The following is a 21,216-nucleotide window of genomic DNA, read 5'->3' on the forward strand; positions in this document are numbered from 1 at the left end:
AACAAAGATTACTGGTGCCCCCCAAGGTGACACACTAGGTCTTATCAATCCCTTATCCAAGAGTTCTTTAAGTTTGGCCTTTAACTCCATCAACTCGATAGTTGTCATCTGATAAGGAGCTTTGGATACAGGTGTTGCTCTTGGTATTAATTCAATGGAAAAATTGAATATCCTTTTTGGTGGTAAGCCAGGCAATTCCTCTAGGAATACATCTTGAAAATCTTGGAGGTAAGGATATTTCACTTGAAAAGGCTCTTCCAGTTCTTCATCTTCACCAAACTCCTTTTCATGACGATTACAGTTCTCATACATCATCATATCATCCTGATATGATGACATCCTTTGCATCCCTGATTTCATCCATTTTAACTGCAAATATCTGACATCCTTTATTTTCGCTTTGTCTCAGTTGCATGGCAGAGAGTTGTCACAATCTAATTTCCCATTGCATGCCTCATAAGAGTACTTTGTTGCCAAAGTCATCCTGGCATTCCACAAACTTGTCGAAACACTTTACCCTTGCCCTATGCTAACCCAACCACTTCATTCCTAAGATGACATCATATGTGCCTAGTGGTCCTACAAACAAGTCAACTTCAATAGTGAATTTTGGAAATTCTACTCTTGCCCCAAACAAGTATTTCTCTACCTTAGCTCTTGACTGGTTGGCATATTCTACTGTCCATGAATTAACCATAAAACTATCTCTCCTAGGAAATCTACTAAGCAATTTTGGCAAAATGAAATTTTCAGTAGCACCTGTATCAATGAGTATATTAATGGGTATACCATATAAAGTACCTAGAGTCTCTACTGGTGTGAACTGGTACTCAACTTGGCGGTTATCAACCACTGCATGAATTCTTTGTTGAAAAACTGCCTGTTGAGGTGGCAGTGGGTTCCTCTGATGTTGCGCTCCTGGTGGTTTAGTTGGGTACTGGTTGGCATAGTGATTACCAACCCAATTAAAACAACCCCCTGGTGGTCCCTTCTTTTCTGATTTGCTACTATTCCCACCATAGTCCCTTATGGGTTTATCAAAACTCTTACCCTCTCTATGGTTGTTTTGTTGTCCTCCTTGGTGCCTTTTATTGTTTTTATTGTTGACTCCATATCTGTCTCCCTTCTTGTTGAACTTCCGAGATGACTGTCCCCAATTACTCTTCTTTCTGCTTTTATCTCTAATGGAATTGTCCTTACGGAGTTTTTTTTCTTGCCTAACAGCTTTCTCATAGGCTTCATCCATAGTAGTCGGAGCTAAAACATCTACTGAACCACCTATTTGGTTGTTTAAACCCATGATGAACTTCCTGATTTTATACCTTTCATCTACTTGGAAGTGAGGTACATACTTCAGGAGATGCATAAATTTTTCCCAGTAAGCATGCATGGAAAGTTCTCCTTGTTTCAAATCCTAGAAGTCTGTCAATTTTTGCTCGAAGAATAATTGAGGCAGCCATCTTTGTCTAAACACCTCCATAAATTTGCTCTAGGTTATATTGTCTGATCTCAAGCCAAGTTTGGTCTTTTTGTTCTCCCACCAATCGACAGCTTCTCCGGTTAGTTGGTAGGCTCCCCAAATAGCCTTCATGTTTTCAGTATAATCTCTGATCTCAAAGTACTTCTCCATGCTTGTAAGCCAGGTTTCAGCAACGTCTCCTCCTTCAGCCCCATTGTACTGTGGAGGTCTTACTTTCTTCATATTGTTCAATATTACCCCATAAGTTGCTTCCCCTTGGGGTTCCAGTTACTGTTTTGTGTTTCTTGGAACCCACTCTAAAGAGTGTGCTCCTTCTCTATAAACTGGTCCCTAAATTGATCGAGAATCAAATTCCACGCTGGGTGTTTTTGTATGACCACTTACTCTTTGCTCCAAGTCTTGGAGCCTGTTTTGCGTGTTTTGAACCATCTAGATGAGTTTATCTAGTTTATCATTTGATGTTTCCGGACCTTCGGATTCTCCCCCACCTTTCAGGTGATGAGACATGTTATAGTTCTTGTGACACCTGATATTACAAAGATATGCAGTTTTAGTTTTGTCTAGCATTCAACATTAAGAGTATGCGATGAAAGCATAATAAAAAAAAAAAAAAAAACCATCTAACTATCCACATATATATCATGATTCCAAAAACTGTTGTCAAAAGTAAGTGAGGGAGTTAAAGTTCATTATATACAATGTAACCCTATCAGGGTTATTCTCAAAAATAGTTCGGGTTAGGTTTCAATATTTACAAGAAAGGCTTCCTCTCTAAGAACTACTTTCCGATCCTATGATGGGCTCTTCTTGCCCCTCAAAGTCAGAAAAGGTTACCAAACGAAAACCAGGTCGGGGTATGCGAACCATCTTCGGTTCCTCAGGTTCGGGATGGATGATGGCTGTGTTATATTTCATCTCTTCCCTTTCAAGTTTCATCGGTTTCAGTGCTTTGTTTGCTAGTATTTTTGTTCGTACTGCTGCCTTACTGGCAACAGTCCAAGGTCATCTTTCCTTGACGATTATTTTTAGGGCATCGGCTAGGGTTTCGTCATCAGACGACATGAAGCAGTATGAGTAATCATAATTGCGATTGATTACCTTCCACAACTGAAGGTAAACTGAGTCATGTACTTGTTTTCTTTTGGTTGTGTGGAACATCCTGGACAATGCCAAGTATTTTGTTTCAGTTTCTTTTCAGGATTTTTTTTTGTTGTTGTGGTGAGGCCAAGGTTCAATGTCGAACCCGACGCTCTGATACCATATGTAACATGCTAAAAAATTTAAAAGAAAATTAAATTCAAATAAACTAACCGTTGCAAATATAACCGTTAACAGACAAATAAACATGGCAATAAGAATTTTTTTATTTTTTTTAAAATAGGATCATGAATAACGGTAATTGAAATGTTAAGCATATTAAAAAATTAAGCATACATTTAAGATTTAAGAAATAAATAACTTGCATGAAATTAAAGGGATAGGGTTTAGAGAGTACTTTTCAACTGATGCTAAATTTTGAACTTCAAACTCTGTCATGATACTGGTGAGGAGGGAAAGTATCATTAGGGCACTTTTTCGCCCAGCCACAGACTATCTAGTCCCCCATGCCATGTCCTTATGGACTGGCCCGACCCTTCGCAAGGAGGTAAAGAAATATGAGAACTCAATGCCATATGAGACTTGGTGTTAGGACCTACACACTTAGTTGGTCATACACTAAGGGTAACTCCTTACTAGTATGATGCTTTGACTAACGGTGTATTTGGTGCTAAAGATCAAACTAGTGCATGCATTACACAACACCACCTTGGACAATGTTTTACACTATAAGCACAAATTTCCGCCATGTCAATGATCTCACCCTTCTCGGCAATAAGTCTGGGTTAAGGAGTTCAGCTGAACTCAAAAGGAAATCTAAGGACCATCTTGGGGTTAGTCTTCAATAGTTATAGTATAAGTATTTCAAGTGTTATCAACCATTTCTTCCTTGCACAACTACTATGTTTTCAACATGTTTCAACTGAACCCCTAGCTTAGGAAATTAGAGGCATAGGAGCCGCCAATTGCACTTACAAATCCCAAGTATGGATTTAAACCTGCCAAACACATCACTACTGTCTAGCCACTTGATAGTAACCTCTTGAAAATGATGCTACTGCATCATGTACAATCGTGATCTTCCACCCACTGCCTTCCTAGGCTGGGGTATGGATAAATTTCATAATTCTAGAGCAGTTGATCTTATTATAATAAGTTTGTTCAAGTGATGTCTTAACATCTCAGTTTTAAAAGGTTTTGGAAGCTTGGTTAGAGGTCAAATCTTCTTTAGGTTGACTCGAAAAAGAACTCTCTTCCTTGGAATGATACAGATCCGCATCGTTATGTCAAAATATACTTAGCAATGCATGCCAAGATACATATACGCGTACACGCGAGTACAATTACCTTCAAATGCGTACATGACAAGTATTACCAGTTATTAACACACTAGTACATACTTTTTGTATATGCCCAAGTATGGTACATACGTGCACCTGTATCCACTCCCTTGCAGACACAATGAGTACTCTTGGTGTCTAAGATTTAAGGCTTAGTTTACTTTAGTCATAAATTAACAATGGCCTTGTCCTTTGTGTTATATTGTCTTAAAATTTCATAAGAGCAGAGATTCTGCGGGTAAGATTTATTCCAAACTGTATTTTAACTGCGATTTGCAAGTGAGTCTATAAAATTAATTCATAGTTTGTTGTTTAGTTTCAGTTGTTCTATCAAGGTTGCTGAAGATTTAATTTCCTTATTTTAGGAAGATAACAGTAGGATTATTGTAATAGAGATATCTTGCCTTCTTAAATAAATTGCTCTCTCAAGGTCATGCTTCTACTTACAACATAATAACAGTAATGACATTTATTCCTTCCTTCCTTAATATTCCAAACAGTGAACAAATTTGTTTAATATAAAAGTTCTACAGAGAAGAGACCTGTATTTTCTTTTTATACAAGTTTAACCCTCATCCAACAGAGGTATTAGTTTTTAATTCTTTTCCTCTCTTTTCAAACATGTTTTAAAGGGCATAATAGTAAGTTCCAAACTTGTAGGCATCCTTACATACATATTTGTGCATATATTCCCATTTATATAAACAAATATGTATGCAAGAATACCTCCCTTCATATTTCATTTTCAGCTACCTGAAACCCCTTTCAAAATTTTATGGACTAATTTCAAACTGAAAATTATTTACTAAGAATTGAAGTAATGACATTATGTTTCATAACAATGCATAAAGGTTTCTAACCCGTAAAAATTCCATGAAATATTTGCAGACTTTCTGTACTTTACAACCAAAGACGCGTATATGCATTTCTTCCTTGTAATTTCTATCTGAGAAACCAAATAACTGTAAGAGGAAATCACAGGTCTGGGAGATAGAATGACCTAGGAAAAGAAGTAACCCAGCTGGAGACCCTCAGAAGTGTGAAATAACAGTGTTGATAATGGCAGAAAAATGCATAGCAACTCTTACCCTCTGCCATTTTCCAAAAGCCAGCCGTAAAAATAATATCTCCTCTCTTTTCCTTCCGATTTTTATATACCAACGTAGTCTCAATCCCACGCCCTAATACCAGGCAGAATTATCAAAACCCCCCAAGAAGTCATGCAGGGCATGCTCATTCCCTCACATGATCTGCATTTTGGCTTCCAAGAGAAGCTTCGACCCCTTCACGCCAAAAATGCTCCAAGAAAATGAAATTTTGTTTCCCTCCCAATATGCTCGATAAAAATTATATCAAGGTTGAGAAATAAAATTGTTTTAATCTCCTTTACTTTTTTTTATAATTAATACCTCCTTCATGCCCGATAAAATCATAAGGTAAGGTGGAGCAATGCAAAATGATTTATTAAAAAACTTATTTCCCTCTTGGCATTATTAAAATATTCCAAGCCAATTAACTAGCAACTATAGGAGAGGTTAATTTCATATCTCCCCCTCACATAATGTTCACTTGCATAATTGAGTTGCCAATTAAAGTTGGCAAAAAATATTAATTTATTTAATTACAATAAACCTTGTCATGCAAATTGTTAATTAATTTAAATATACTTAATGTGTGTGTGTGTGTGTGTGACCCATACATCCTACGTATACCTGATTGCAGTAGTACGTATACGACCAGGTATACATACTACCGTACCCAGATACTCATATAGGATATATTTATAACGTATATATACACATACATAAATATATATACCTATACATTAAAAGTAACATCAATCTAGACAATTTAATTAATAATTAATGAAATAATTTATTAATATTAATAATTATAAATTATTAAAAGAAGCGACAAACCTTAGATTCTATGTACTGACCTACCAGGCTACCTAATGCACTGGCTAACAAGGTCTGACAAGATCAACCTAGGTTTACCTGGCTTAGGCTAGGGTTTCCAAATGGCATTGAGTTCTTCCTTCCTTTCACCTCCCGACCTGAGAATACTTTCCCTCCTTTCGTGTAGGACGACGATCTCTTGCACACACTTGGCCCACGGAAATCAGTTAGATCCAATCTTGTCTAGTTCTGACAAATAATAAATCTTGATAAAAGTGAAACATGATATCAGATTGCTAACTACTATTCATCAATTTACTAAATCAAAGTACATCAAATTAGCATAGAAAACATAAATATCATTATTCACATTTGCATAATCATATGAACAAATCCATCATTTAAAGCATAAAACTAGGTAAATTATATATCATACGAGTTTATCAAAATGCGCTAGGGTTAGCATGTATCAGGACGTAAATACTACAAAAATCAACTAGGGCACAAGCATGATGTAACAGAGGCCAATGATGATTTATAAAACATACTTCAAGAAGAATGGAAGAGAAACCTAAATTTTTGGCAAGGATAGAATAGAGGAAGAATTCGATTGGAAGCAATGGTGGATTAGAGACTTCAAAATGAGTACGGTACATAAATTCTTACTTGGAATCATTATTTATAAAATTTAGGCATTGATTTTGTTTAATCTACATACTGGGAATTCCTCTTAGTGTTCATGATAATAATTGTGAGAAGAAAATAAAATCAATTTCAAATTTATTTTGTCAAGTATTTTTTACCAAATCAATAAAAAAAGAAATATTTTCCAGTTATACTTAACAACTTGAACAATATAATAAAAATAGTTAAATCTCACTAACATATAAATATTTTATAGATTTATTGATATTTGACCAAGTTATACTTAAAACTGATATTTGACCAAGTTATACTTTAAGGGCATGGCATGACATAACACATGTTGGTCATCCAAGGTATTACAAGACATACAAGCAAGTAAGAGAGCATTTTTCATGGAAGGGTTTCAAAAGTGATGTTTTGAGGCATGTTAGGGACAGTGTGGTTTGTAACAAAATAAATGAAATCCAAACACTTAATACACTTAATTATACTTAAAACTCTATCTTAACTTTAGTTATAAATCTTTAAGATTAGAACATGTACATTTCCCTCTACATAATAAAAATAAAAGCTTAATCAAAATTTAAACATAACTTGTAAAATTTAAAATTGAAAAATTAACTACTAGAATTTAAATATAATGTAAAACACTTTAATTTCAAATTTTAAATCCAATTAAATTTCAAATTTTATTAAATACTCTACCCAAAAATCCCATTACAAAACTTTAAAACCAAAAAAATCCAAACACGTTACTAGGTGGAGGAAAATAGACATTTAATTATACTTAAAACTGTATCTTAGCTTTAATCATAAATCTTTAACACAAGAACATGCACATTTCCCTCCACAAGATAAACATAAAGCTTAATCAAAATTTAAACATTACTTATAAAATTTAAAATCAAAAACTTAACTACTAAAATTTAAATATAATTTAAATATAATGTAAAACACTTTAGATTGAAAATTTTAAATCCAATTGAATTTCAAATTTTATTTAAATATTCTACCCAAAAATCTCATTACAAAACTTTAAACCCCGGAAAATAGACATTATAGTTTCAATATTCACAATGAAAATATGTGAATGAAAAAATAAAAACTTTTTATATCTTAAAACCTTGACTTCTTAACTCTCTCCTTGTTTTATGAAGTTTGTAATAGCAGTGCCATGTATAGGTGCGAAGGCGCAGAGGCATAACAAGGGCATTTGAGCTCCAAGGGAACATTCTCACGCACATAATCGACTCCGCAAAGCTTTTGGAAAATACAGGAACAAGAATATCAGAGTTATCAATTGCCTCCCTAATGTCACTACTATCGCTATCCACACTGCCTGGGCATATTCGAAGTGATCCGGTGCGCAAGTATTTGTACTTATAATAATACATCAATATTTCCTTTTCATCTGCTGCGTGGTAAATGAAGTAGACATTAAACTTCTTCTGAACCAAGATTCCTATGCCGACCCTTCTGCTGCAAAATTTAAAATCATTTTACTCACTACTTTATCACGAGAAAAAATTTCAAACAATTCAATAGAAATCTATCTTCTTTCAAAGTTAAATAGTGTTCGTGTACACCAAATCAAATGCACCAATAAATGATCTTTTACCTGTTTAACTCCCTAACCTGGGCTGACTTCAGCGCCCCATCATGAAAGCTTTCTATGTCTCTCCAATCTGATAAATGGAATGACCTTAGATTTTGTAACTTGGCCAACGGGTAACGAAGGCTCTGTAAAGCTGAACAACCACGGATGAACAAATGCCAGAGTTGTGCCAGGTCGCCTATTGTGTTGGGGAGATTCCTTAGCCCTGTACATCTTAACAAGAACAAACTTTTCAGATGAGCTAAATCACCTACAGTGCTGGGGAGATTCCTTAGACCTCTACAGTCTGACAAATCCAAATATTCTAGCCGCCTCAAGTTGCCCACAGTATCAGGAAGGCTTCTTAGACCTGTACAACCTTGCAATTCCAAATATTTTAGGTGCTTCAAGTTGCCCACAGTATGAGGAAGGCTTGTTAAACTCGTACAGCCGCCCAAATATAACTTTTCCAATTGTGACAAGTTACCAAGAGTGGTTGGAAGTGTTGTGAGAGCTACGCAATCCCGCAGATACAGGCGTCGGAGGTTCACCAAGCTGTCAAGTGTATTTGGAATTCTCGCAAGACTTGCACACTGCTCTACACTTAAAATCCTGACTTGGGACCAATTGCTATCCAGCTGGAATCTGTTTCTTAATGTTAACCATGAATACGTATCACTTACAAATTCACAATTTCTTATTTTTATCCATAACAAATTCGGCGCCAAGATTCCAATGTTCCCCACTACTTTTGTATTTTTCACATCTAGGTAGCGTAGGGAAGGCATTCTATGCACACTAACGGGCTCTCTTCCATTCTCTCCTGTGTAAATGAGCATATTCACTCCCTCTGCTCTGTCTCTGCTCAAATTTCTTTGTGCACCCATTGGCAGCCACAGTCTCCTATTATTATCAACCTGCTCTTGAATTCCTCTTCCCATTTCCCTCAAAAGGTCATGCATACTGAGGTGTGTTTCATAGCCAATGCCATTAATACCTATAAGCATTTTCAGCGAAAGGTTCTTGAGGGCTGTTTGAACTCTGTTTGGGTATAGAAGTTCCCAGAAGATAACAGCGTCATTTTTCCCTTCACCAGCAAAGCACCAAGCTATATCCAGAAATATTTCCTTCTCAACATGGCTAAGTCCATCATAACTGATTCGAAGGACTCCAGATATTTCTTGATTTTCCCCAATGTTGTGCAGAGCTTCTTCCCAACATTGAATGTCGTCCCGCTGCTTCTTATCAAACAAATGTGCTGCAAGAGGATGTCCCCGGCAGGCTTTTGCAATTCTTGTAGAAAGTTGTTTGTAGGGGCTCTCCGCGAATGCCCTCGAGAAAGCATGCCAACAAAACAATTGACGAGCTTCACCCTCCCCTAGCCCACTCATTTCAAGAACTGAATCAACCTTGGCAAGATTGAGTATGTGTCGGTTTCGGGATGTAATGATGATTCTGCTACCAGGGCCAAACCAATTCCCATTCACTGCATCCAAGTGGCTCCGATCATTCACATCATCCAATATGACAAGGGCACAAACTCCTCGCAATAGGTTTTCCATCAGAGCTTTTCCCTCAGCAACACTTGAAACTTCTCCATGGTAATTTACCAATCTTCTTAGAATTGCCCGTTGCAAGTCTTCAAGAGTATTATTTTTCTGTGCAAAGAAATAAGCATCAAACCTAGCAATAGCATAGATTATATTGTAAACAGCCTTGGCCAAGGTAGTTTTACCAACGCCGCCTATACCGCTGACTCTCACTCTTACTGTGTTATGCGACGAACTGAGATCTAATCTATTGAACAGGTCACACATATGCGTTTCAATTCCCACAAGATGAACAGGGACATCCAGCGGAGTAAACTTTAAGGTATTCAACACGTCTTTCACAACCCGTTTTACCAGTCTTCCTTCGTATCTGCAAATCACCTTACATATATTACGATTCAAATTTAAGCTGTAACTAAATATAAGGAACACTTATACGACCAGTTTATAGGGTTGAAAAATTACGAAGTATCTCATGAATTTATAAAGGAAAAAAAAAAATCATATATTCTGAGATGATTACAACATAATATTGACCATTCACAATTATCAATTTTGCCATTAAATTAAAAAATGTTGCAAGGACAATTAGGGGTTTGATATATAGATTAAAGACAGCCAGTCAAGCTACCTGAAGAGTGGATTTTATTTTAATAAAACTGATGTAACCGGTAATGAGGGAGTAAAGAGAATATCCATGAGTCTTAAAGTTAATTTGAGTTCTATGCTGTCCATGCTAAATGTATGGAACAAACAAGTTCACTTAATAGTCTATTTTTAGGGATATAGCGATCCCCTTTAAGTCTGTAAGTCTATTATATTGAGGAGAAGCAACAATTGATGTAAGACCTCTATATTGAGGTGTAAAATGTAATCCATTCTGAATAAAAGATTTATTTGTGTCTTGTGTTTCAAGAATCTAAATACTAAAATCAAAAAGCAAAGCAAAAATCGAAAGTTAGCCTCTTCTGAATAATTTACATACTAAAATGATTTGCTTTATCTACACTTTTTTCATGGCAAATAGCTAAATGTATAAGTGATCGATGATGCGTACAGGGATAAACCGAGTGAAGAGGGGATGCTTTTTTCACCAGATTTAATTGATGATTGGTGACAGCGCATAAGTAGTACAGTAGAGAATTAACAGGAGGACTAACTACTCCCAAATTTGGGAAAATTTGTTTCTGAAAAAGAGCAAGAAAAACCCAGACGATCTCACCATTGGAAACTAGCAAATCAAAGAAATATGAGATTCACAAGACTCAGATTCCATATCCTAGAATGACATGATCACATATCCTGGAGTAAATGATATGAGAGTACCAAGAATAATTCGTCGAATTGAAGGAACCCTTACCCTTAAACTAGCTGATTGAATGTACATGACAGCAGAGAAAAAAAGATAACAGCCAAAAACAATGATAAAATCAAATCACTTACTGATCCCTCTTATCAGACATGAAAAATAAATTGACCATTCATGGATTTCAACAATGGTAGAATCCTCTGTTTTTTATTACTGAAATGGTTTGCTACACAGCAGATTTTTTTATTCCAGGGATGGCTAGATAATTCGAGGGATGGAAGTGTGATTTCGGGGCCGGGAAGTGGAAAGAGACCTGAAGTAAATCTCGAAGAAATTAATAAATCGACTAAACCAGGCAATAGAATACAAGGAGGAGCCCATAATCTAGTATAAGTATCGTCTTAGAAACGTGACTATGATCGCTGAGCTCCTTAACTCAAATACAGGGTTGGCTCACCAAGGAAAATTATTGATGTTATAACACCACATTCCTTTATTGCAGAGTGCAGACTATATGGATAATGAATTAATGATGGCTAAAAACTGACCTTATTTTCTGGTATCACATTCGTCGATCTACTTTGATTCTATTCAGTGAGCTATAATCAACTCTAGCAAACAGTTGAACATCTATAGAACTATAAATGAAAAAGAAAAACAATTTTTCAAAGTGGTGTGCTCGTATGAAGTATGAAAATCAAGCTAACTTTGAAGGATTTTGTAAGCAAACAGTTTGTTCCCCAAACAAATGCTAATAGTATAACTGAAACTCTAAAAAACAGTTCTCCTTTGGTTTTTGCCATAGGTTAATTGAAAAAAAAAAAGGATGCAAATTACTAACCCGAATTCTTCCGCCCTTGTCCAACCAGAAAGAGAAGAGATTTGATAAAGAGCATTCTTCCATTCCTCGATTGTAGTCTCATCCTGCCGATCTAAATGGCTGTCATGTTTTCTGAATGCCTCGGCGAATGGACCTCCCTCTCTTTGAGGGTAGCGAACATCACAGGGCTCCACATCATAAAACAGAGGAATGATGAAGCCATTAGATCTCAACATTTGGGCCGCCTCCTTCAGACACCAAGGTGATTCTGCATAGTGTTGGGAAAATATCGGAATGAAAACATCACTTGTTTCAATGGCCGTTTGCAAGCTGGAATCGATGTCTTTGCCCTTCTCCAGTTCTTCGCTGTCGAGGAAAACCCTAAGTCCCGCTCCAGAGAGAGATTCGTAAAGATGGTCGACAAAAGTTTTTCTCACATCTTTTCCGCGAAAGCTCAGAAACACATTAAATTTGTTGTTGACATCGAAGGGGATTCTGTTGGTGGGCGGTTGATACTGATGAAACTCCTCGTTGAGATCGCAGAGGATTTTGATGGCGGGAGGCTGAGACTGGTGCTGAACAGAAATCTCCATGACTTGTTCTGCATAAGTTTGAAGAGAGAGTATGGATATGCAGTCCCAAACGCGATCGGGGTTATATAAACCAAGCTGAGTGCGGTGAACGACAGAGAGAGGGAAGTTTCTTGTGGAGTGTTAGAGAATTTCTTGGAAAGCATATGAAGGGAACTAAACGAGTTTCAACAGGTCAACTGCGTGCGATAAACAAAGTAGAATGGAGTAGAAAAGGGTGAATGGAATTTTTCAGTGGAGTTTCAACAGGTCAAGTGCGTGAGATAAACAAAGTAGAAGGACAGAGAGAGGGAAGTTTCTTGTGAAGTGTTAGACAATTTCTTGGAAAGAATATGAAGGGGACTAAACGAGTTTCAAGAGTTCAAAGCGCGTGAGATAAAATAGAATGGAGTAGAAAAGGGTGAATGGAATTTTCCAGTGGAGTTTCAGAGAATTTATAGGAAACCAAATGGAGAGGACCCACCAAGTTTCAACTGTTCAAAGTCCGCGATAAAGAAAACAATTACGCGATTATATAGAATCATTTATATATGATTGTTATATTAGTTATATTATTAAAATATTGTTATTAATATTGACATTAGTATTACATGATTATATCATTATGATATTACGTCTTTGTATTATAGTATGGTTATTAATATTATTACTATTATTAATTGCATGAAAATATTATATGATTATTATTATTATATTTATAATTAATTGTGTGAGAAAGATATTGATTATTAAATAAAATATATATATTCATTTTGGAAATGAATTTAGTGTTGGAGTTCAAATGCTAATTTCTATTTTCATTTTGAGTGGAGAGGGGTTTCTTATGGCAGGTTGCCTGTCTCATTCGTGAATGTGGGAGGAAATGGTTTTGAAAGTGTGAAGTTGTTTTAGAAATTTTTGGGGGGGCGATTTTGGGGAGGAGATTTTGTGGGTGATTTAAAAAAAAAATTAGAGGGTAGTGTTGGAGTTGAGAAACACCAAAGGAGCCCAAATGATCTCTGCAAGTTGAAAACCCTGTTACAAAGAGAAGCAAGGAAGCAAATAACAAATAAAACAAATACACAGAAAATATGCTAAAAAAGATGAGAGCTCAATATTCACAAAATGTGTAATGTGATAATCCTTACAATACAAAAGAAAGAACTCAACCTTTAATAGGTCAAGAAACCCTAAAAAGGAAAACCTAGATTTGCACATAATAATTAATAAAAGAATTAATTATTATGCACCTAAAGTTAGCTTAAGTGTAAAAGAGATAAAGGGAACTTAAATAATTAAACAAATATTGTTTAATTAATCAAGTAAATACCTGAATACTCTAACACCCCCTTAAGCTAGACTTAGGGAGAAGCTAAAACCTAGAACATCGACTGAAAGCATGAAAGATGGGTCCCGACAACAAGGCCTGATCAGGTACCCAAATACAACCAAATCTCTATGAACCGGAGAAATAGAGAAAACCACGTGGGAAAAAACTCTACTCCAATAAGAGATGGAAAAGAACACCACTGAAGCATGAAATAGATGCAAACACTGTCGAAGAGAAATTGCTGATCTGAAGAACCTCCACTGAAATAGAACATGACCAGGTGGAAAAGATTGTAATCTGTATGAGTGCCCTCAAATGACACTACTCGAATCAGATGGCAAACAAGGCAAACAACTGAACTCAAAGATACAGATGGCATGTGAAACTAAAGCCTGAAGAGCTGATCAATCAAACCACAGAAGTATTAGAACCAACAGGACAAACCTCCCCATAATGTTGAAGAGGGAGAGGGACAGGTACACTAAAAAGAATGCCCAACAAGAGCTACATGACAAAGAACCAGGAACATCGAAGGTTCTGAGAAAGTACATAGTGTCGTGGAAGGAACACTCACTTGACACACAACATGAGGCGAATGTCGTGGAAGGAACACGCACTGGACAAAGGTGGATGGAAAACAAGGCAAACATCAACCCCCTCATGGCACTTTATAAGTAGTGCGTGTACAATAAGGCACAAGATGTGCAATATCCCAAGTAAACAATGCATGATGGCACTTTATCTCAACGTGTTTGCATAAATGAAGCTACAATGATAAGAAGACTGGAAATATAAAGGACAACCAAAATAGAGACATCCTACTTAGAGAAGAGATCTCAGGACCTGAAACAACCAAGATATCCACAAGGTGCTGAAAAAGAAAAAAACTGAAGAAAATATTACTGGAGAAGAATCTGGAAAGAAAACTCATATGGCTGGAAAGTAAACAAAACAAACTTTCCAATGATATAAATTTTTCGAAAAATGGAGTTTGAATGCTCATTCTATGGCTCCCTGAGTGCAAAAACAAAGACCCCACTTTGACTAGAAAAAAATATAGTCAAACAAAAAAATTGGTAAAAAATTCCAACATCACGAGGGTCGTTTTAGAACCAGCTTTCCGATGCCTATTCGTTTTCGAAAAAATGACTCTGTATGCCCAAGTTATGGCAAAAAAACCAAACCCCCCTTCAAAACAAGAGGGAGGGGTAGTCTGGTGGCAGGGGCGGGCGGAGGTGGCCCATGGGCGGCGCAGTGGTGGCAGGCAGGTGGCGCAACGGTGGGCGGGCGGTTGTTTTCGTTTGGGGTTGTGGTTTTCGGCAAGCAAAGCCAAGGTGACTAGGGGTCAGCGAGGAGCTGCGGGCGGTGGGGGTTGGGAACAGGCTGCAGGGGGGAAGGCTGGTGGCGGGGGCTGACAGGGTCGCAGGGAGGTCGATGCGGGTGGCGCAGCACAGAGGCGGCGGCGGCAGGGGCCGGTGGGGCCAACAGGGAGGTCGGTGCGGGTGGCGCAATGCATAGGCGTCGACAGCAAGGGCTACGAGGCTAGCAGGGAGGCCGGTGCGGGCGACATAGTGCAGAGGCAGTGCCAGCAGGGGCTGCAGGCAGCGGAGGCCAGGGAGCTGCGGCCGGGAAGATGCGACCGACAAGGAGCTGCAATATGCGAGGAGCCGAGGAAGCGATGGCGGTGGCTGGGGAAGCGATAGCGGGGGTCGTAGTGACACCTGCAGGGCTTGCGACAAGGCAGGGGCCCCATGGTACCCTGCATAACGTGGGAGCCCCAAAAAAAAAAAAAATTTGAGATTTTTCAAAGAAATATTTCGCCTTGTAAAGTGTTTTGATTTTTAATTTTTTTTTCAAAAAATCAGCCTACATCGTAAAAAGGCAAAAAAAAAAAAATTTGAAAAAAAAATTCTCGAACTACGTGCCAAAGCCGTATGGCCTGGGATTGGAGAAAAAATACTCCCAGAGGCTCAGGAGCCAAAAATGGTCAAGTTTTATATGACTGTAGGGGTTTTTGGGCCTTCTGAGCACAATGGTGAGCTCCGTTTAGGCCCAAAGTGCCTAGAAAAAAAGGCCTATCCCTAAGTACATAAAAAAAACTTCCTGAAACCCCAGATCTGCTTCCAATGCTAAAATTCTCAAAACAAGAACAGATAGTTGCAGATTTGAAGCTTTGATACCATGAAGAAGTTGAGGAAATAAATAACAGATAAAACAAATACATAGAAAATATGCTCAAAAAAATGAAAGCTCAATATTCACAACATGTGTGCTCAATATTCACAAAATGTGTAATGTGATAATCCTTACAATACAAAAGAAAGAACTCAACCTTTAATAGGTCAAGAAACCCTAAAAAGGAAAACCTAGATTTGCACATAATAATTAATAAAAGAATTAATTATTATGCACCTAAAGTTAGCTTAAGTGTAAAAGAGATAAAGGGAACTTAAATAATTAAACAAATATTGTTTAATTAATCAAGTAAATACCCGAATACTCTAACAAGTGGTATTCAAGGTTGGAGAGTGGGTTTTATAATTGAAGGGTGGTTTTGATAATTTGAGAGTGGTATTTGAATATTTGTGAGTGGTTTTAAATTATTTGTGAGAGGTTTTGTGTGGGATTTGTTGGTTTGGATCTTGTGCTCAAATTTGTGGATTTTGGAGGTTATTTTGAGCGATTGTTGGTGATTTCCTCACATGCAAAGTCTTGGCATCTTGCTGGAGATTCTTTCTTCATAGGTTTTGCATCAAAGTGGTTTTGTTTCAACTCTTATTTTCATACTTCGTTACCCAGGTTGGATTCTTAAAACCTTTGTTTTCAGTTGAAAATATGAATTTATTTTATTGAAAAGAGTGTATTGTTGTCTGAATCTATAGTTATTATTATTTTGTGAGAAATCTAGAAGTGCATGCTATAATTGTTGCATTTTTTGTTTTGAAAAAAAATGGATTCTAGAATTTATTTTGATTTTCTATGAGATTGAGTACATAAACTTAATTGCTTCTTCCTTTTGATTTTTGGAGCATATTTATGTGTTTTGTGAATGTATTTTTTCTTAATTTCATGATTTTTTGATTGCGTCAATATCTGGTTTGATTCTTCAAAACTGGAGTTTTAGGTTGCACATATGAGGGGTTTTTTTATAGAGAAGATTTGTATTTTTGAGTCATGTAACTTTATGGAAACAATTGGGTATGATCTAGTTGCTTTTATGGAGTTTTGATCCTCAAATCTCAAATGGGTCTTTATCTATTTTTGGTTTCGAGTCTTGGATTTTGTGAATTTGGCCTTTTCGGGAGCCTTTGATAGACCTGTGCTGACAAAGAATTCAACCTTACAGCTGCCAATTAATATCATTACTTTGAGTATTATACTCAATTTGACTTTGTATGTTATCTTTTCTTATGTTGATGCAAAACTATAAGGATTACCAATAACACCTGCAATACTTGCTTTATAGGTAATTATTGGACCAAATTAAATGACATATTCTACAATTGAGTAATCACATCCTCCTAGAAAGTAAATGATTAAATCTTACCAAATTAATAAACTTTCTAAAAAGTAAGAAGGAAACTTATTAAGATTTAGAAAGCCATGTAAGTTCCAGTTTATTAAAATCTTTAAAAAGAAAGAGCCTATTTATTTAAAAATAATAAGAAAAAGGTTCTTATCTTTACCTTTTTTTATTTATATATATTTTTATGTTAAGAAATGTCTAATTATATATATATATATACACAAACATTGGTATGAAAATATTCTTACAAAAATAATAATAACAATTTAAATTTGAATCTATTGTGAGGTTAGATGGGACCCATCAAGGACTTCAATAAGAAAGGATTCTCATTTATTTAAATTTAGTGTTTTTATTTTAAGTTAAAAGTTAGGTAAGGTAAAATATTTGAAATAAACAAATTAAATAAGAATTAAGGTCAAATACTTAATAGTATAAATTTAGTATATGTAGTAAATTATAGTTGTTTTCCAAATTATAAAGAGGTTTTATGTGGAATTAATTTTAGTTTTAGTTTTTAATTGTGTCATGTAACCTTTGATATCTTATGAGTTATATGTCTTGTTTTGTGTCCTTAGTATTTATGAGGGTCTAATCCCTATGTTGTGTAGAAGCCTCTGATGAGTCATGTCTTTGGGGTAAGCCAATGAAACATGATGCTTCAACTTTGTGTATGTTTATTCCCATATATTCTTATGAGTCACATTGGATGTTGATTGTCAATCTAGGTCTAGTGGTGTGTGTGGGGCCTTATGTCATCTCTTAGCACGGGGAGTGGGCCTTTTGGTTCCACATGGTCGGGTGGTTGATGCCTTCTTCCATTGGGATACCTTGGAGTCCTAACCGTGACTGTGGTGGATGTTTCCAATTCTCTTCAGATTCAATGGTTGGAATTCATGATGCTTATGTAAACTCTCATTAAGTCAAGATCATCTATGTATATGTAATCTGTATTATGACATTCTCAATGAAGGGATTGATGTAGTAATGATGTAATATATGGTATCAAGATAATGTAATAATGTTATGTATACTATTCATGTTGTAAAGATGCAATTATAGGATTTAATCGTATGTTTACTTATGAGGTGTTGGTATCGGCTATTAAACAAGAGTGGATTTATCTCACTACTATATTTGACTCTAATTTCTAACGAATGTTTGGTGACATCACGATGAAATATTGTTGAATTACCGACAAAACCTTGGTTTGAATTTCATCACTGGAATTTTGTCGTTGTAACAATACTTTCTTTTTTCATTGGAACAACAACCAAAAATCGTTGGTCGACAGCAAGGGAAATTTTTGTAGTGTTCGTCACAAATTTTCGTCCATCTATTGACAAAAAAAACCACAGAGCATTGCAAAACGCTTGTTTAAAATCATCGAAAATACACCAAACTATCATCTATTTTCTAACGAGGGGGAGCAAACTTTCATTCTCATTTCGATGAAATGAACGTCATGTGTACAACAACCTCGTCAGAAATGTTTGTGGTTCCTCGGGCTCTGTATGTCAAAGGTTCGAGGATAATAAATGATCGGAATAACTTTTAGAATCATTTTACCCTTTCAAGTTATCCCAACAGTATTAACATGGTTGATAAATTGTTGTTCGGGATAGCTATTACGATTTTGTGTTTTCGGAACTGACTTGTGTTGTCGAGATAAGTATTATGATAGAACTATTCTTTTGATGATCGGTATAGCTTTTTTGAAAAAGATCATCTTTGAGGAAGTTTCTTTATCAGTTTAAGATATGTCGATACCTATTTTTGTCAAAATTGTGACAAAACAAAACAGTTTTTTTTAAAAAATAATTCAATCAAAAATTATTCTAGTGGAAGCATATCGGGATAATTTATCGATGCTTAGTTTTTGGCTTGACAAGATTTATTGGGATAGCTTAGCTGATGGCCAAGTGATCAGAATAGTTTCTATTGTCGATTTAAAGTTTTCATACTATTCTGATACTATAAATATGGTCGATGAGTCTTGATCGGTATAGCTATGTCGATAGTGTTCCGAGGTGCATTTTTGGAATAAGTCTATACTATCAGATTATCCTTTTTGTGCAATTCCAATAGTGTTGGGGATTCCGATGGGATTGTGGTTCGGGATACCAATGTCGATAGAGGAGAATTGACAATATGTCATCGAAATGACTTATATTGTCATTTTGGTAGGTTTTTGTTATGTCGATAGTGTAATAGTACATTGCCACATGATGGAAGCTACCAGAAACATCATTAATTTGCAGTAATAGGACAATGTAATGAAAGCAACAACAAATTAGTGCTCAACAATTAAGAATCAAAAGTAGAGAGTCAAAAGTATTAGAGCATTTATATGCACATTAAGATAACATGAATAATGAACATTGATATCACAAATACTTAAGTTGCAGAACCGTATGACTGTTGGTCATCCTGTTACAAAAACTTCATTCCCTTATACTTCCTCCTTTTGGAATTGGACTCTAATGAATGGAAAGACATTTATCAACATTCCTTGTTATACATAAGACTATTTGAAACCAAATAACATTATATCCTTGGAGTATTGTTGTCACAAAGATTTGAACATGAAGGAAAATGACAAATTTTATTATTTTTCATTATTAAATCTCTTTAGAAACCTCCATACCTGCCATCTCTCAATGGAATCATGTTAAATATACCTTCATAGACTATCTCCATACCCGATCATATAACATTAATCATTCATTCATCCATTATTAACATATAACATTCATTCATTCATCCATTAATAACATATAACATTCATTCATTCATCCATTAATAACATATAACACTCATTAATTAACATATTCACATTCATTCATTAATATTTAACATTCATTCTTTCAATTTTTTCATATTATCAAAATTATGGTTGTCAAAAATATCAGTTTTTAACATTCATTACCATATTATCAAAAACATGGTTGTCATAATATGATTACAATCTCTTTTTATTTAGTTTCCTTTTTGCAGCTAAATAAAGAAGAAGTGGAGTATCATTTTTTAAATCATATGTCCCTCCTTTAGTTGTTCTACCCTCTACTCATGATCTTACTGTATGCCTAGTCGTGTACTCATGATGTGGATGTTGCTGCAAGGGGGGTCTACTGCAATAACAAAGAAATGTTAAATTGATATGTTTTATTATTGTTACAAGTATTTCATTAATTAAAAGAGCAATAGAGTGGTGCTCTTTACCTGATGGGGCCACATCATGTTCTTGATCTTGTCTTATAGCCTCATGCTCAACATGTTGAACACCCTCTAACTCCTTTGGAGTTGAAACACGAAAGGTTGCATTAATTAATACACCAATTGCAATAAAATATATATGTTTAAAAGAACAATAGAGTGGTGCTCTTTACCTGTTGGGCCCACATCATGTTCCCGATCTTGTCTTATAGCCTCATGCTCAACATGTTGAAGACCCTCTAAATCCTCTGGAGTTGAAACACGAAAGGTTACATTAATTAATACACCAATTACAATTAAATATATGTTTAAAAGAAAATTAGAGTGGTGATCTTTACCTGTTGGGCCCACATCATGTTCCTGATCTTGTCTTATAGCCTCATGCTCAACATGTTGAACACCCTCTAAATCCTTTGGAGTTGAAACATGAAAGGTTACATTAATTAAAACACCAATTGCAATTTAATATTTATGTTAAAAAGAACATTAGAGTGGTCCTTGTGGGGGAGTGTTGCGAGATCATAATGGCAATCTTGTTTTAGTAGTGGCACTCCCCTTAGGAATTTAGACTAACCACCTTGTTGAAGCCATAGGAGCATACCAAGGACTCAATTTAGCTAGAAAGCATAACTAGAAGCTTGTGTGGGTGGAGGGTGATTCCAAAAATATTATTAACTATCTTAAAGGTATATCTAAGCCCTCTTGAAATGTCAAAGTGAGGATTAATAAGGATAGGTCAATTATTAACTCTTTTGATCAATGCTTCATATCCCATGTTTTTAGGGAGTCCAACTATGTGGCCAACTACTTAGCTAATAAGGGAGTGAGAAGTACTTGCCAA

At 35.9% G+C, this 21,216-nt stretch overlaps 1 protein-coding gene across 1 annotated transcript in view; it reads right to left on the reverse strand.

Annotated features, from left to right (window-relative positions):
* The window catches only part of LOC131876097 (uncharacterized), a 37,420-nt gene extending 24,728 nt beyond the window's left edge, over nucleotides 1-12,692 (reverse strand). Inside the window, exons 1-4 of the mRNA XM_059220883.1 lie at nucleotides 11,756-12,692; nucleotides 8,080-9,975; nucleotides 7,585-7,940; nucleotides 650-1,278 (exon numbers count right to left, since the gene is read on the reverse strand). Coding sequence (XP_059076866.1) covers nucleotides 650-1,278; nucleotides 7,585-7,940; nucleotides 8,080-9,975; nucleotides 11,756-12,327 — 3,453 coding nt within the window. The 5' untranslated portion in view covers nucleotides 12,328-12,692. The remainder of the gene's footprint in view (nucleotides 1-649; nucleotides 1,279-7,584; nucleotides 7,941-8,079; nucleotides 9,976-11,755) is intronic.
* Between the last annotated feature and the right edge of the window lie 8,524 nt (nucleotides 12,693-21,216).

This window comes from Cryptomeria japonica, chromosome 5 (genome assembly GCF_030272615.1).
Source record: "Cryptomeria japonica chromosome 5, Sugi_1.0, whole genome shotgun sequence".
Taxonomy (NCBI): domain Eukaryota; kingdom Viridiplantae; phylum Streptophyta; class Pinopsida; order Cupressales; family Cupressaceae; genus Cryptomeria; species Cryptomeria japonica.